At 43.0% G+C, this 15,221-nt stretch overlaps 1 protein-coding gene across 1 annotated transcript in view; it reads left to right on the top strand.

Moving 5' to 3' along the window:
* The window catches only part of kif17 (kinesin family member 17), a 69,171-nt gene that overhangs the window by 31,816 nt on the left and 22,134 nt on the right, over positions 1-15,221 (top strand). Inside the window, exons 6-9 of the mRNA XM_067970663.1 lie at positions 2,179-2,285; positions 3,204-3,348; positions 9,324-9,430; positions 12,573-12,751. Of these exons, the coding sequence (XP_067826764.1) occupies positions 2,179-2,285; positions 3,204-3,348; positions 9,324-9,430; positions 12,573-12,751 (538 nt within the window). The remainder of the gene's footprint in view (positions 1-2,178; positions 2,286-3,203; positions 3,349-9,323; positions 9,431-12,572; positions 12,752-15,221) is intronic.

Raw genomic sequence — 15,221 nt, 5'->3', positions numbered from 1 at the left:
CGCGTGGCACCTGTTCCAGTACCTCGCAAATGTGCTGCTGCCCCTCGATCATTCTCCTTTTCATGGATGGCCCCCAGGGTTCAGCATCTGTGTCCAGCTGAGCAGAGCCTGGAGAAGAATGCTCCCACCGATGCGGATTCTCCACAGCTGCCCCTGCCACCAGTGTCTGCTCATGCTCACGTGTGTGGTGACTCACCATGTGCAACCCCAACTAAGTGAGGACAGGGACCCACCGAGGTGTGTGTATCTGCGCTGGTGGATGGCTCGCTCAGATGTGACGGTGCCCCCTCAGAGGCCGGCAGGTCCTCTGAGGAATCGCCCCCCGCTGTCACAGCAGTCGCTGATGGCCCTGTAAGAGAACAGAAGGCAAAATTAAGCATGATGACAGATGTTGAGGTGCTGAAGAGGGCAAGGCATATTAACATCATTTGTTATTGTGAGTGCTGAATGTTAAAGTTCCGTCACCAGCCGTTTGTCGGGTGCCAGTCTTGGCGTCCCCCACGGACAGGCACTCGAGGGTACGGCTCAATTCGAGAGCCTCCTGCTCCGCGTCAGTGAGGACCACCAGATGTGGCGGCCCCCCTCCGGTCTTTGCCCTCTCCTGTGCATTCTGGGCTCTCTTCTCCTATGAGGGGAGAAAGTAGAGAGGCGTGAGTGAATGATGGTGACATGGCAAACCGCTGAATGCATTGGTTTGGGTGAGGGTGACCGTGAAAGAGATGCATCAGAGGGTGAATATGAGACAGAGCCATAAGATTGTATGAGGATTGGGTTGAGTGGTAGTGGTGGGATGAGTACTGGGGAGGTGAGTAAGTGCAGGTAAGTTGAGGATGAGGTTTGAGTGGGTGTGAGGAGTGATGTGATAGAGTCTTGTTGGCAGTGCTGAAGGAGCTTGTGGGGTGGGGGCGGTGATGTGGAAGACGGAGTGTAGGAGAATGAGTAAGTGTACTCACTTTGGCTGAACTAGTTAGGTCATTGAAGCGCTTCCTGCACTGAATCCAGGTGCGTGAGATATTGCTGCTGCTGACCTCCTCTGCCACCTCGAGCCATGCCTTCTTGGGCTCCTCCACCTGACAGCCTGTGATGCGGGTGCACAGTCCGCCCGCTGCGCAGGTTTCCAAACCCGGAAGCCAAGGTAAGTGACTTCAATTTACTTGCGATCACGTAGGGAACCCACCGATTTTACTGGGCTTCTCTCTGCATCTTCAGTGTTTTGAAATCAATTCATCACACTGTCCCCCACTCCAACATATGCTTTCCCAAGGCCTCAAAACCCCATGGAAATCCTCACCTCTCTTCTACTACAACCTACAAACTTTTAAAACCCAACCTTGGCATTACCTCGTCACGGCTTTTTAATTCACTATTAATCCTAGTCATCTCATCCATTTGGTGGTATCCCAATATTCATTTTTGATTTTGTCAATTCTGGAAAGACCCCTCATTTGAACACAGACACTAATATTATTGGATAAGATTTTCCCACATTATGGTCAAGTTCCTGACTGGAATACTTTGAGAAACATGCTATCTTGGGGAATGCAAAGGGAAGGAGGAAGAAAGTAGAAATAGAACTGAAACTGATGGGACCAGCTCCCCATCAGAGTTAAATAGGTAAAAGAACACCTGCTGTGGTATTTAGCCCAGCAAGGTCCCAGGTTCGATGTGTGCTAAGTTAACTGATTTCAGCTGGAATAGCAATGGGGTATCTTAGAACCCCTGGATAAAGGAAGGCAAAATTGGGCAGTGATCCTGCTGCTGATCACTGTCAACAATCCCTGCTAGAAAATACACATATATCAGCATTGGAGGATAGGATGACACTCAACTGTGACGCCCCCATGACTGAATTGCTTGCCAAGATTCGAGGTCAAGGCATGAAGATTAGGTGAGGAGCCAGAGAGAGCTCTGATCCCTGAGGAACCCTGCCCTAGCTTGAGTCAGCATCTTCAGTAATGGAGAAAAGAAAAAGGTGAGATGTTTTTTCTTTTAAAAAAAATGACAGAAATGGAACAATATTGATGACATCTGAAGGTATTCCAAGTTTGGGGACAAGAAACAGCATTGAAAGACTAAATGAGCAGGGCAGGACCTGTATGTCTGTGTGCCTGTCCATTGTTTTACAATATGAAGTACTACAGGTTATCAGTTAAACTAACTTTGCTTTTTCTTTTGCAGATTTTCTAAATAAAGTACAAATGGGTAGTAGTCAAATGACCATTCAGTCCCCTCAGAATACCAGTGTCCATGCTGAGATAGAAGTTGAAAAAGAAAATATGAGACAGGTTTGTATACATCAAAGCAAAATCTGAAATACATTCTCAATCTTTACCTGCTCTGTTTAGAGACATGGGCTAAGCAGTATTGCTGGCTTTGATACTACTGCTTGTTATTGTATTGTCTCCAGGCACAAAGGACATTTGTATTCATCCCAGGGAAATAACAAGGTCCTAAACTGACTCGGTTACAGGTCTGACACAGAGGTTGTGATGGGAGCAAGTTGAAGTGATGAATTAAGAATATCACACAAGAAACATTTTGGCACAACATTAGAGGGTATTAAAAGTGCAGTTTTTTTTCCATCTAGAATATAATGTTGTATGGATATACTAAAGCTTAGTGACACTACTGTATCAGTCTCAGTTACACAGCGGGTTCAGTGGGTTCAGTGAAATCAGCTACATTTAGTACACCAGTTTGTGTCTAATTCCTGTGTACACTACTTTAGTGGAGTCATTAACTGTGCAAATAAAAATACTGCATAGAGGAATTTCAATTGTGTCAAACTGGAGCAAATGGTTCTCTTCCCTTCTGCTGCACCCAAGTTTCTTTTCACTTTGCTAATTACATTCCCACATCTCTGCAGCTGGAAGAGCAAGAGATTCAGAATGGAGATTTATTTGCAACTGCCATTAGTAATGTCAGTGAATAGCTGACAGGCGACAAGCTACCAGTGGGAGCGAGATGAACAGTGTCAGGTTTCCCCTTGACTAAGAGGGGGCGGAACAAAAAGAACAGTTAGACGCCCCATGGCTAACAGGCAATATGAGTAGAATGGGAGCCAGGTGGACAGTCTCATGTCTCCCAGGGGCTTGTACCTAATTGTCATGTAAATATTCCCATTTTTACTGCTTATGTTGATGCTAAATTGGTAGATTGGCAGACCTTCATCATCAAATGTTTCATTTTGTATTTTTCCTCAGGAATACGAGCAGAGATTATCAAAGATCAAAGCAGATTATGAAGCAGAGCAAAAGTCCAATGTCAAGTTGCAAGAAGATATTGAAAAACTAAGAAGTTCTTACGAAATAAAGTTGGCACACATTGAGGCTTCTGATAAGGCCACAGGTACGCTGCATGAAATTTAGGGAGGGAGGAACTTAAAACATTTACAAACACCAGGGAAAGAGTTTTGAAAAAAATATTAGAACTAAAAGCTGACAAGTCCCCATGTCCTGACGGACTTCATCCTAGGGTCTTAAAAGAAGTGGCTGCAGAGATAGTAGATGCATTCGTATTAATTTTCCAAAATTCCCTAGATTCTGGAAGGGTCCCATCAGATTGGAAAATAGCGAATATAACTCCTCTATTCAAGAAAGGAGGGAGACAGAAAGCAGGAAACTACAGGCCAGTTAGCTTAACATCTGTCATAGGGAAAATGCTAGAATCTATTATTAAGAAGGTTGTAGCAGGTCACTTAGAAAATCTCAATGTAATCAGGCAGAGTCAACACGGCTTTGTGAAAGGGAAGTTGTGTTTGACTAATTTATTAGAGTTTTTTGAGGAAGTAACAAGCAACATGGATAAAGGGTATCCTGTGGATGTGGTGTACTTGGATTTCCAGAAGGCATTTGACAAGGTGCCACATCAAAGGCTACTACACAAAATAAGAGCTCATGGTGTAGGGGGTAACATATTAGCATGGATGAAGGATTGGTTAGCTAACAGGAAACAGAGTGTAGGCATAAATGGGTCATTTTCAGGTTGGTAAGATGTAACGAGTGGAGTGCCACAGGAATCAGTGCTTGAGCCTCTACTATTTACAATCTATATCAATGACTTGGATGAAGAGACCGAATGTATGGTTGTTAAATTTGCTGATGACATAAAGGTAGGTAGGAAAGTAAGTTGTGAAGAGGTCTTAAGGAGTCTGCAAAGGGATATAGATAGGTTAAGTGAGTGGGCAAAAATTTGGCAGATGGAGTATAATGTGGGGAAAATGTGAACTTGTCCACTATGGCAGGAGGAATAGAAAAGCAGTATATTATTTAAATGGAGAGAGATTGCAGAACTCTGAGGTACAGAGGGATTTGGGTGTCCAAGAAAATGAATCACAAAAAGTTAATATGCAGGTACAGCAAGAGATTAGGAAGGCAAATGGAATGTTGTCATTTATTGCAAGGGGAATGGAATATAAAAGTAGAGATGTTTTGCTACAGTTGAACAGGGCATTGGTGAGACCACATCTCGAATATTGTGTGCAGTTTTGGTCTCCTTATTTAAGACATAATTGCTTTGGAGGCGGTTCAGAGAAGGTTCACTCGACTGATTCTTGGGATGAGGGGGTTATCTTATGAGGAAAGGTTGGACAAGTTGGGCCTGTATACATTGGAGTTTAGAAGAATGAGAGGTGATCTTACTGAAACATATAAGATCCTGAGGGGACTAGAAGGGGTAGATGCTGAGAGGATGTTTCCCCTTGTGGGGGAGACTATAAGAAGGGGCCACAGTTTAAAAATAAGGGGTCTCCCATTTAAGACAGAGATGAGGAGAAATTTTTTCTCTGAGGGTCGTGAGTCTGTGGAACTTACTTTCCCAGAGAGCGGTGGAGGCAGGGTCATTGAATATTTTTAAGACTGAGTTAGATAGATTCCTGATTAACAAAGGAGTCAAAGGTTATAGTAGGTAGACGGGAAAGTAGGGTTGAAGTCACAATCAGATCAGCCATGATTTAATCAAATGGCAGAGCAGGCTTGAGGGGCCGAATGGCCTACTTCTGCTCTTAATTCATAAGTAGGTTTTATTGGTGTCCACTACCCCAGCGGTGGTTGGCTTGTTATAACTGAATATGGCTGCAAGAAGTAGGGATATTGGATGTGGAGTTGAGTGCATGTTGGCTCTGAGATGGCTTGTGAGTCCAACACGTGACAGACATGCATAGCCACACTCTATTTTCAATAGCTTGATTGGAGATTGGTCTTGGTGATTAATTTGTGCTTTTCTTTCTGTCCTATTTTCCTGCTAGGTCAGGTAGACCCTTACTTTAAAATATTTTGAGGATCCTCCAGCAGGTTGTGCATCATTCCACATGTTTTTTTTTAATGAGGTCTCCCTAGGTCTTGATGGAATTGTAGCAGCACCTTAGATTGCCTTTCAGGATATTCTTTGTATGTTTTTGCTGGCCATCCTGTAAGTACTTGCCTTATTTTGTTTGACTGTAAGAGACCGTTCTAGGCAGTATGTCATTGGAAATTTTGACCACATGACCAGTCCTTGATTGTTGAACTTTCAAGGTCATGGACTTCACTTTTTGCTATCCTAACTAACCAGTGGATTCTCAGGACAATGCAAAGGCGCATCAAGTTGTGAAATCTGTCGAAAGGTTTGATGTGCTTGCAATAAATTCCCTCGTTTCACAGCTGTGCAGAAGTGATCATGACTGCACAGTAAGCTTTGATCTTCACCTTTAGATGTTACTTCCTGCTGCTGAAAGCAGAATTAGCCTTTTTGATACAAAGTGATACCTTTGGGGCAATCATTGTCATTGGGAAGTATGCTACTGAGGTATGTAAAATACTGGACTGAATTAAACTGTGTTCCATTCATTGTAATTTTACAGTACAGATGGTAAGGTGGTGGTTGGTACAGAATCTCGATTTTGATCAAGCTAGTAAGTCGGTATTGTTTCACTGAGGCTGCAAAGGAGTATATGATTACATGGAGATCCTGCTGTCCCTGGGCAAAAAAAGGGCATTCACCTGCAAAAAACCGTTTATAGACAAGTTCTTCTCTGATTTAGATTTTTAGAATCTTGACGAGCCATATTAACTCAGATGTAAACTTCAGGGGCTAGATTAACAGGCACAGGGGGGAAAATTGGATAAGGGTCCGTTTTGGGCAGGGGTAGCGCGATGCGCTAGTACCCTGCGCCCGATGGACCCTACGCAGGCAGGACGCAAGTTTGGACCCACCTGAGGACTTACCTACAATCAGCCTTTCCAGGCCTTGCACATGAAATCAATGCAATTCGCACTTTCCACCACCAGAGGGAGCTCAATCTCTTAAAGGGAGGATGTTGCTAAGAAATCTCTTAAAGGTAGCTGGTACCTGTTATTTGATGAAAATAACAGTCTACTGTCTGCACGGAGTCTGAACGGAGATCAGACATTGCACACATAAAACACAGATGCAGGTCCCATCCCTATGTTTACACACCGATGAGTTTATGTTAAAACATTGAATAAAGATTGCGCACTACTAAATCCCACATCCTCCAATCTGCATGCCAGACCTTACCAATCTGCCGATCTGAGTTGGTACCAGGCCTGCGAGAGTGCATGCACCAAGGTTCTCTGCTGATGCACGAGAGGCCTTGGTGCAAGAGGTGGACAGAAGGAGGGACATCCTATATCTGCAGGGGGTGGGGTAAGAGGCCCTCCAGACATATACTTAAAAGGCAGTGGGAGGCAGCGGGGGACGAAGTCAATGCCAAGTGCACAACACCACGAACATGGATGCAGTGCAGGAAGAAGTTCAGTGCTTTGACATGAGTGGTCGAGGTGAGTGAGGTCAACTGTCAAGTGGCATCTCCTACCAACTGCACCACGCACTACACCCCCCATCACCCACATACCAATAAATTCTTTCCATCAGTACTCAACTCTTCCAATCAGATGCTTCCTCTCACCCTTACACATTACCACTATTTCAAGCCGCCCATCCACAACTCACAGGCCACACGCATTGGCAGCCAATCAACTATGACAGGCACATCACCCAGACACGTCCCGCTTTCTTGCAGGAGAAGGTGGCACATATCAAAAGGCACCAAGCGGCAGTGGCATTTAGCCCCTTGAGCCTGTTCCGCCATTCAATGAGATCATGGTGGACCTGTGACCTAACTCCATATACCCGTCTTAGCCCTTTTTTCCTTAATACCCTTGGTTCACAGAAATCTATCAATCTCAGATTTAACATTCACAATTGAGCTAGCATCAACTGCCATCTGCAGAAGAGCGTTCCAAATGTCTCCCACCCTTTGTGTGTAGAAGCATTTCCTAACTTCACTCTTGCACGTCCTGGCTCTAAATGTTAGACTATGTCCCCGTGTCCTAGTATTGAAGTCTAGTAGACCTCCAAAAACAGTTACAAATGTCTTCCCAGCCAAAAGCAATAATCCAGCCACTAACCTGTAAATCCTGTATGGTCCCTTTAAATAACGCTGGTGGGGGGTCCTCCAGGCACTCTAAAACACGTTCAGATGGTGGGGGTTAAGACTGTGCGTTGAGTTGAGCGTTAGGTCCCAAAATGGTGTCCATCACTTTAAATCAGCGTGGCACACTGATTGAAGTCATTTTCTCCCGACTTTACATGATTCTAGCGTTCGTTATCTGCGCCTGCGCTAACTCCTATACCTGGTGCAAGTCATGCTGGAAACATGGGTGCGCATCCCAGACGCCATCTTGGATGTGGAGAGGCTGTGTAGCGCCGAAACAATGGGCGCTATACGGCCCAATTTAGCGCCCACATTGTTAAACATGGCTGCAAAGGATAGTCCAAAGAAGCTGGATGCTAAAACACAGACTTGACTCACACTATTCAGAATTGAGAATAGGTCAGAGACTTACTTGTTGGCAGTTAATCTGCCTGTTATTTAATCATGCAGTTGGAGTACAATTTGATTAACTTGTCTGACTAACCAAACTTGGCTAGAATATGCCAGAGACCCTTTTGCCTCACACTTTCAAAGAACTTGTGTTTGTCTTGCATCTTAGCACATCCTCATGATGTCCTAAAGCACTTTACAGCCAATTAATTATCGTTGAAGTGTAGTTATTGTTGTTCTGTAGCAATTTGCACACAGTACGGTCCCACAAACAGCAAGTGAATGAATGACCATATAATCTTCAAACAGTGCCATGGGATCTTCTGTGTTCACCTGAGCAGGCAGGTGGAGCCTTGGTTGAACTCACATCTGAAAGATGGCACCGCTGACAATGCAGCATTCCCTCAGTGCTGCACTGAAGTGCCAGTCTAGATTATGTGCTTGATTTTCCTTCACAAAGAGCAGGAATATGCCACAGTCGCCCCAAACTGATGCTTTGTACTTTCTCTTTTCGAATGTTACAATGGAGCCATCTTTCAATTGTCATGGACCATGTTCTTTCTCCCAGATAACATTTGTGGCCAGTTCCACGGTGCTTTGTCCAAGTGGTAATTTTTTATTTGTGAGTTTATATAGTAAGTTCTAGTAGGCTATTGGCCCATGGGGTCTATAATGGTCCGATCCTGCCCTTACCTCCTATTCACACTTGCACACCTTCAAGCAGAGGTGACTAAATACCAATCAGGAATGGGAGCCCTGGCTGAGCTTTTCTCCTTCTTAGCCCAAGAGCACTATGGCCAATTGTAGTATCTAAATTGTGGTGCCTCAAATGAGATCCTCCAACACCACAGACTGAGAATTGACCCTGCAACCTACCTGGCTTGCAAGGCTCAGTACCACAATAGACAGTGCATTTACCCACAGAGGCATAGGGAAAGCTCAATAACTAAATGGGTAATTCTATGTTCCAGCACTCCTAGCAAGGACTGGCACCTGCAAGGAATGTATTTCCTAAGATGCACTCTCTGTTGGGAGCACAAAGAGCAAATTACACCTTGTATTTCTATTTTAAAAGTTACTGAAAACTTTGGACCATGCTGCTGGAAAATGTTAAAAGTAAGCAGTCCAATTAAATATTTTAATTTAAAAAGTTTTAGTTTTGAAATGAAGCACGCTTCTTCTTTAAGTAACCTAGGGTCTGGATGACCTGGGAATTCAAAACTTTGGCATGCCCAGAAAGATTTAGGTTTGACCAGGAGAATATATATGGGAGAATACATTGGGATTGTTATCATGTCTGTGCATATGTTGGGGCTATGTGCCTTTAAGGGTTGAGACAGTTTATTTGGTTATGGTCCTAAGGTACAGCTGGGCTGAGGCATAACAGGATTCTTTTTTTTTAGATGGGGAATATAAATGATCTTAACTCACTTTTAAAGTAACAACACACATGATTGTACTACCATTACAAAACACAAATGTATCTCTGTCTCCTCAGATGCACCTGAGTTTGAAGAAAGCACCTGTGTCCTTGAGGTAACTCCGCCACTTAGTGTTGCACTAGCTGATGTGAGTGAAATAGAACAGAAGCTAGATCATGCCAAGGTAGATATTATTATAATAATACTGCCATTGAACATGTATGCACATTTCATTGGGTTCCTTTTATAGTATTGTGAGTTAAGGTAAAATTCAGGGTTTAAACCTGAATACACTAACAGCCAGTTTAGAGTGTGATATGGTAGTAATATAATTGGGCATTTCTCATCACTTAAAGCACAGATAAGATTGTATTATGGCTCTTAATTAACTCTAACCCAACCATTGGGTTATGTATGATATGAAACATTCTTTATTTTTAAATTTCCAAGTGTTTGCTGGTGTCCAATTTTAGGTCTTTGAAACAATGGCAGTTTTTAGGTCAAATGATAGAAAGTAGGGCTATAATGGAGCTTGTGAAGAAAGTACTCAGCTATTTCCCTTCACGTGACATAAAAGACTAATAACATAGGAAGTATTTTAATAGTGTGACACTGGAAAGCGATAATGCTGTATGTACATTAAAAAGCAGATCAGCATCTCCTGGTCTCTGGTAAGTGTATATAATCAACTATTTATGACTTCTGAAACTGCACAGATAGGACCAGTGATGGATGACTGAGATTAGAACCTCTAGCTACAGTGCAGTGCTGCAGTGCCATGGAGCAATAACGTGTTGTATCACAGAACAGTAGAAGATGGATTTGTGTCAGGGATTCCCCACGTGGTGATCTCCCACCCTCCGCCCAGTCTGCAATGCTCAGTGGAGGCACAAAGCTTCCAAGAGGGAGGGAAGATTGGCAAGAGAGAGTCAACCTGGGTTGCTCTCATACACAAAGCAGCCAGTTTCAGAGCAGCACTGAAGGTAGGGTAGACATTTTTTGCCAAGTCCAGAACCAAGCAAGAGAGAGGATAGCAGCAGAGCAGAGCAGGGATTACGATCACGGCTTGCGTTCTAATGATGATGAAAATTCATTGAAAATGGTTCATTGAAGACCTTAATAATCAATAAGCAAGTTCACAGATCCCTGAAGGCGGCGGAACAGGTAGATAAGGTGGTAAAGAAGGCATATGGGATACTTGCCTTTATTAGCTGAGGCATAGAATATAAGAGCAAGGAGGTTATGATGGAGCTGTATAAAACACTGGTTAGGCCACAGCTGGAGTACTGTGTGCAGTTCTGGTCGCCACACTACAGGAAGGATGTGATCGCTTTGGAGAGGGTGCAGAGGAGATTCACCAGGATGTTACCAGGGCTGGAGCGCTTCAGCTATGAAGAGAGACTGGGAAGATTGGGTTTGTTTTCCTTGGAGCAGAGGAGGCTGAGGGGGGACATGATTGAGGTGTACAAAATTATCAGGGGCACAGATAGGATGGATACTAAGGAGCTTTTTCCCTTCGTTGAGGGTTCTATAACAAGGGGACATAGATTCAAGGTAAAAGGCGGGAGGTTTAGAGGGGATTTGAGAAAGAACTTTTTCACCCAGAGGGTGGTTGGAGTCTGGAACTCACTGCCTGAAAGGGTTGTGGAGGCAGGAACCCTCACAACATTCAAGAAGCATTTGGATGAGCACTTGAAATGCCATAGCATACAAGGCTACGGACCAAATGCTGGAATATGGGATTAGAGTAGACAGGGCTTGATGGCCGGCGCGGACACGATGGGCCAAAGGGCCTCTATCCGTGCTGTATAACTCTATGACTCTATGTCTCTAATACCTCCACATTGTGAGATGGAGGAGTAAGTGGAAAAAACTAGCTGTTATTTTAAAAATTGGACTGTTGCAGTTTGGTTTGTCTGGTTCAAAACCAAATGGGTGGCAATCCCAATTGAATAAGGTATGAGGAGAGGTTGTCCAGCCACCATCTTTGATACAAAAAGAGAAAATGGGAAACAAAAAACACAAAAAGAAATCACAGTAAGATTTTACGCTATCATAGGGTGTCATAGAGAGTGCAATGTGTATTGCCAATCCATCTGAACAAATATCAATATTTCATAGCTTAAAGGAGTATGCCATGTTTGTTTTATCAATTGGTTTTAGAGAGGTTTTTGCATATCTGCTGTTGCAAAATACATAATCCACAGAGGAGCCCTGTAAGTAAGGATGTAGCTGACTTTCTGCAGGCCCAGTGGCACAGTGCCAGTGTAAGTCAGCTGGGAATGTAGTGGAGGAGGCGAAAAATTATCCAGGACCCAGATACGCTAGGTCCCGGCCCAAGCTGCTACTTTCCATTTGACCTGTTTGGGACAATCTCTCTGACCAGCCCAAACGTGGCCCATGACATTGGAACCATGCCAGAGCCTCTTTTCCTGCATCCCCTCCTCTGCAGTTGCCCGAGATGCAACCACAGTAGTGCAGGTACCTTCCACTGTTAATTAAATGAGGAGAGTTCCTTACCTAAGAAAGGATATACTTGCTATGGAGGGAGTGCAACGAAGGTTCACCAGACTTATTCCTGGGATGGTGGGATTGTTGTATGAGGAGAAATTGAGTAGACTAGGCCTGTATTCTCTAGAGTTTAGAAGAATGAGAGGTGATCTCATTGAAACATACAAAATTCTTACAGGGCTCGACTGGGTAGATGCAAGGAGGATGTTTCCCCTGGCTGGGGAGTCTAGAACCAGGGGTCACAGTCTCAGAATAAAGGGTAGACCATTAAGGACTGGGATGAGGAGAAACTTCTTGACTCAGAGGGTGGTGAGTCTTTGGAATTCTCTACCCCAGAGGGCTGTGGAGGCTCAGTTTTTGAGTACATTCAAAACAGAGATCGATAGATTTCTAGATAGTAAAGGCATCAAGGGATATGGGGATGATGCAGGAAAATGGCGTTGAGGTAGAAGATCAGCCATGATCTTGTTGAATGGCGGAGCAGGCTTGAGGGGCCGGATGGCCTACTCCTGTTCTTATTTCTTATGTTCTTATCGTTCCCCCAACCCGAGATAATCTGGCAGAGTCAGGAGCAGATCACTGGCACCCTCTCCTCCGCACTTCCACCACGGAACGGGCCTACAGTTATCGGAGTCAATAAGCCTATTACCAATTAATCATAAAGGAAACCAAAGAAGAAATTGGTAATCATTTATCCCTAGCTGTCCATAATCCTTTAGTATTTATAGTTACATTGTGGAAATTGCTGAAACAGGCTACCTGACAAATGCAAAATGTCTGTTTAATGATTTGGTTTTCTTGTCAAATTTTTCAAGTTGGATGAAGCAGAGCCTGAAATAGCCATACAGGACAGCAGCAGTAAGAAAGTTACACCAACCAATGAAGAGCAAAGCTCTCCATTAGATCTGCAACTGCCCAAGGAAGAAATCACAGCTGAATGTTCTCCAGTTGGTTCGTCACCTGCCACCTTAGATCAGGAGGAAGTACTTGCAAGGTCTGTGCCATAAGTGTGCCTTTATTACCATAGATAATAACACGGCTTTTGGTAAATATTACACATGTAGTGCAAACATGTAGTATTTCCAATTCCTTGTATGTGGCCAGGTGCCTCATCCGCTGTCAGCATGCATCAGAAAATTGCGGGTGTCATGCCTGCAATAAAGTGCATATGTGTACCTCTTAAATCTCACTAAAAAGTTAATTACTGTTCAAGCTGAAAATCAGAACTCTGGCTTTGTTCATGGGAAAGTCAATTAAGAACTTGGCTCCAGTATTTCTGTTCCTGGAGAGTTTTTTTTATATATTGTAAACAACAGCCTTTGTTTTTCTAATATTTTTTAAAGTGTAGCAGGAATTCGCATTAGCAGTGTGACACATGTTATGCTATTCTCTGGGGTTTCTGCCAGTCTCGTGCTAAAATTACAGCAGGAGACCGGTAATAGCCCAGTGGAATTTCAGGGCCCACATCCCCAGGACATTCCAAAGCATTTTACAGCCAATTAATTACTTTTGAAGTAGTCACAGTTGTTATGTAGTCAAAAGTGGCAACCAAATTGCACTCACTAAGATCCTATAAGCAGCAAAGGATATAAATCAGTTAATCTGTTTTTAGTGGTGTTTCTTGAGTCACGAATGTTGCCCATGACACTGAGAATGCCCTACTTTTCTTGAAATAGTGTTAATGAGATCTTTTACATCCATCTGGACAGACAGATGGTTAAACATATACATCCGAAAGATGATACTTCCAAAGATATAGCACTCCCTCAGTACCGCAGTGAAGTGTCAGCCTAAATTATGTGCTCAAGTCCTTGAGTGGGGCTTCAACCCATGACCTTGTGAGGCGAGAGTGCTACCAACTAAACCACACTGACACCTTATCTACAAAGTATTCTCAACAAAGCGCGACAGGGAAGCTGTTACAGGAATTACATGTGACATTTACAGGGCGTTTGATAAAGATCTATCTAGACACAATGAAGCAAGTGTTTTTTGATTGGTTCCTGGAAAATAAGTTAGCAGAGGCCCCAAATGTCTGCATTTACATATTGAGTTTAGAAGGTTGCGGGGTGATCTAATTGAGATGTTTCAAATCATAAAGGGATTTGACAGGGTAGATACAGAGAAATTATTTACTTTGGTGGGGGAATCCAGAACAAGAGGCCATTCAGGAGGAATCACTTTTTCACACAAAGGGTAGTGAAAATCTGGAATTCTCTTCCCCCAAAAGGCTGTGGATGCTGGGGGTTAATTGAAATTTTTCAAGACTGAGATCGCTCGATTTGTGTTGGGTAAGGGTACCCAGGGATACGGAGCAAATGGAATTGAGGTGCAGATCAGCCATGATCTAATTGAATGGCGGAACATGCTTAAGGGGCTGAATGGCCTACACCTGTTCTGATGTAAAAAAAGGTCAGCCAAATTGAACTGAATAAATCATGCTCTAGCAAAGTATTCCAAATTAAGCCTCAGACCCGGAACAGCGAAGTAGTTGTTTCTGAGAAAATGTGTTATAACATCATACACAGAACTCTAGGAGTAATAATGAGTATTTTATGCAGAATTATTCAGTTTATTATTGATTTGTTATGTTATAAATGTTACTTTACCAGTCAAATTTTCAGCTAGGGAATATTCAAAATGGCAACTCATATCAATGTCACAAAATTTAACTGGCTGAGCTTTGTGTTATTGGTAGCTTTTGACACCTGCCTTTGATTAATTTATTGTTTTCATGTCTTCAGTAGTTCCTCATTGGTAGCTTCTTACCCACTTTTTTTGCTTTTCATTCTTCCTTTTATTACCCCGAGTTCTGATTGGCTCATTGTTCCTGTTTAACAAATATGAAATATCAGCTATAAGTAATTTGCATAGAAGAAGGCGTGAACTCTGAGGTGTGACCCAGAAAGTGTGATGGAAAGCACACACTAGATACAAGACATTCAATATATATAAAACACACAAACACTAGCCCCAAAATTCTGGAGTTTTATGGGGAATAACATTTGGAGTGGAGCAGAAAGGCTGGTATTTTCAGCCTGAGGATTGGAAGAGTTTTAGAAACCAGCAAAGGATGACCAAAAAAATGACAAAGAGGGAGAACGTAGAATATGAGAGTAAAGCAAGAACTATAAAAACAGATTGTAAGAGCTTCTACAAAGGAAGAGAATAACGAAAGTAAATATGGGTCCCTTAGAGGCTGAGACAGGTGAAATTGTAATGGGGAATAAGGAAATGGCAGAGACGTTAAACAAATATTTTGTATCCGTCTTCACAGTAGAAGACACAAAAAACATACCAGAAATAATGGAGAACTAAGGGTCTAATGAGAGTGAGTAACTTAAAGTAATTAATATTAGTAAAAAAAAAGTGCTGGAGAAATTAACGGGACTAAAAGTCGACACATCCCCTGGACCTGATGGCATACATCCTAGGATTCTAAAAGAGGTGGCTGCAGAGATAGT

The sequence above is a fragment of the Heptranchias perlo genome, chromosome 32 (genome assembly GCF_035084215.1).
Source record: "Heptranchias perlo isolate sHepPer1 chromosome 32, sHepPer1.hap1, whole genome shotgun sequence".
Classification (NCBI taxonomy): Eukaryota; Metazoa; Chordata; class Chondrichthyes; order Hexanchiformes; family Hexanchidae; genus Heptranchias; species Heptranchias perlo.
Note: the sequence above shows the minus strand (reverse complement) of the source record. Positions and strands in the feature narration are given on the sequence as shown.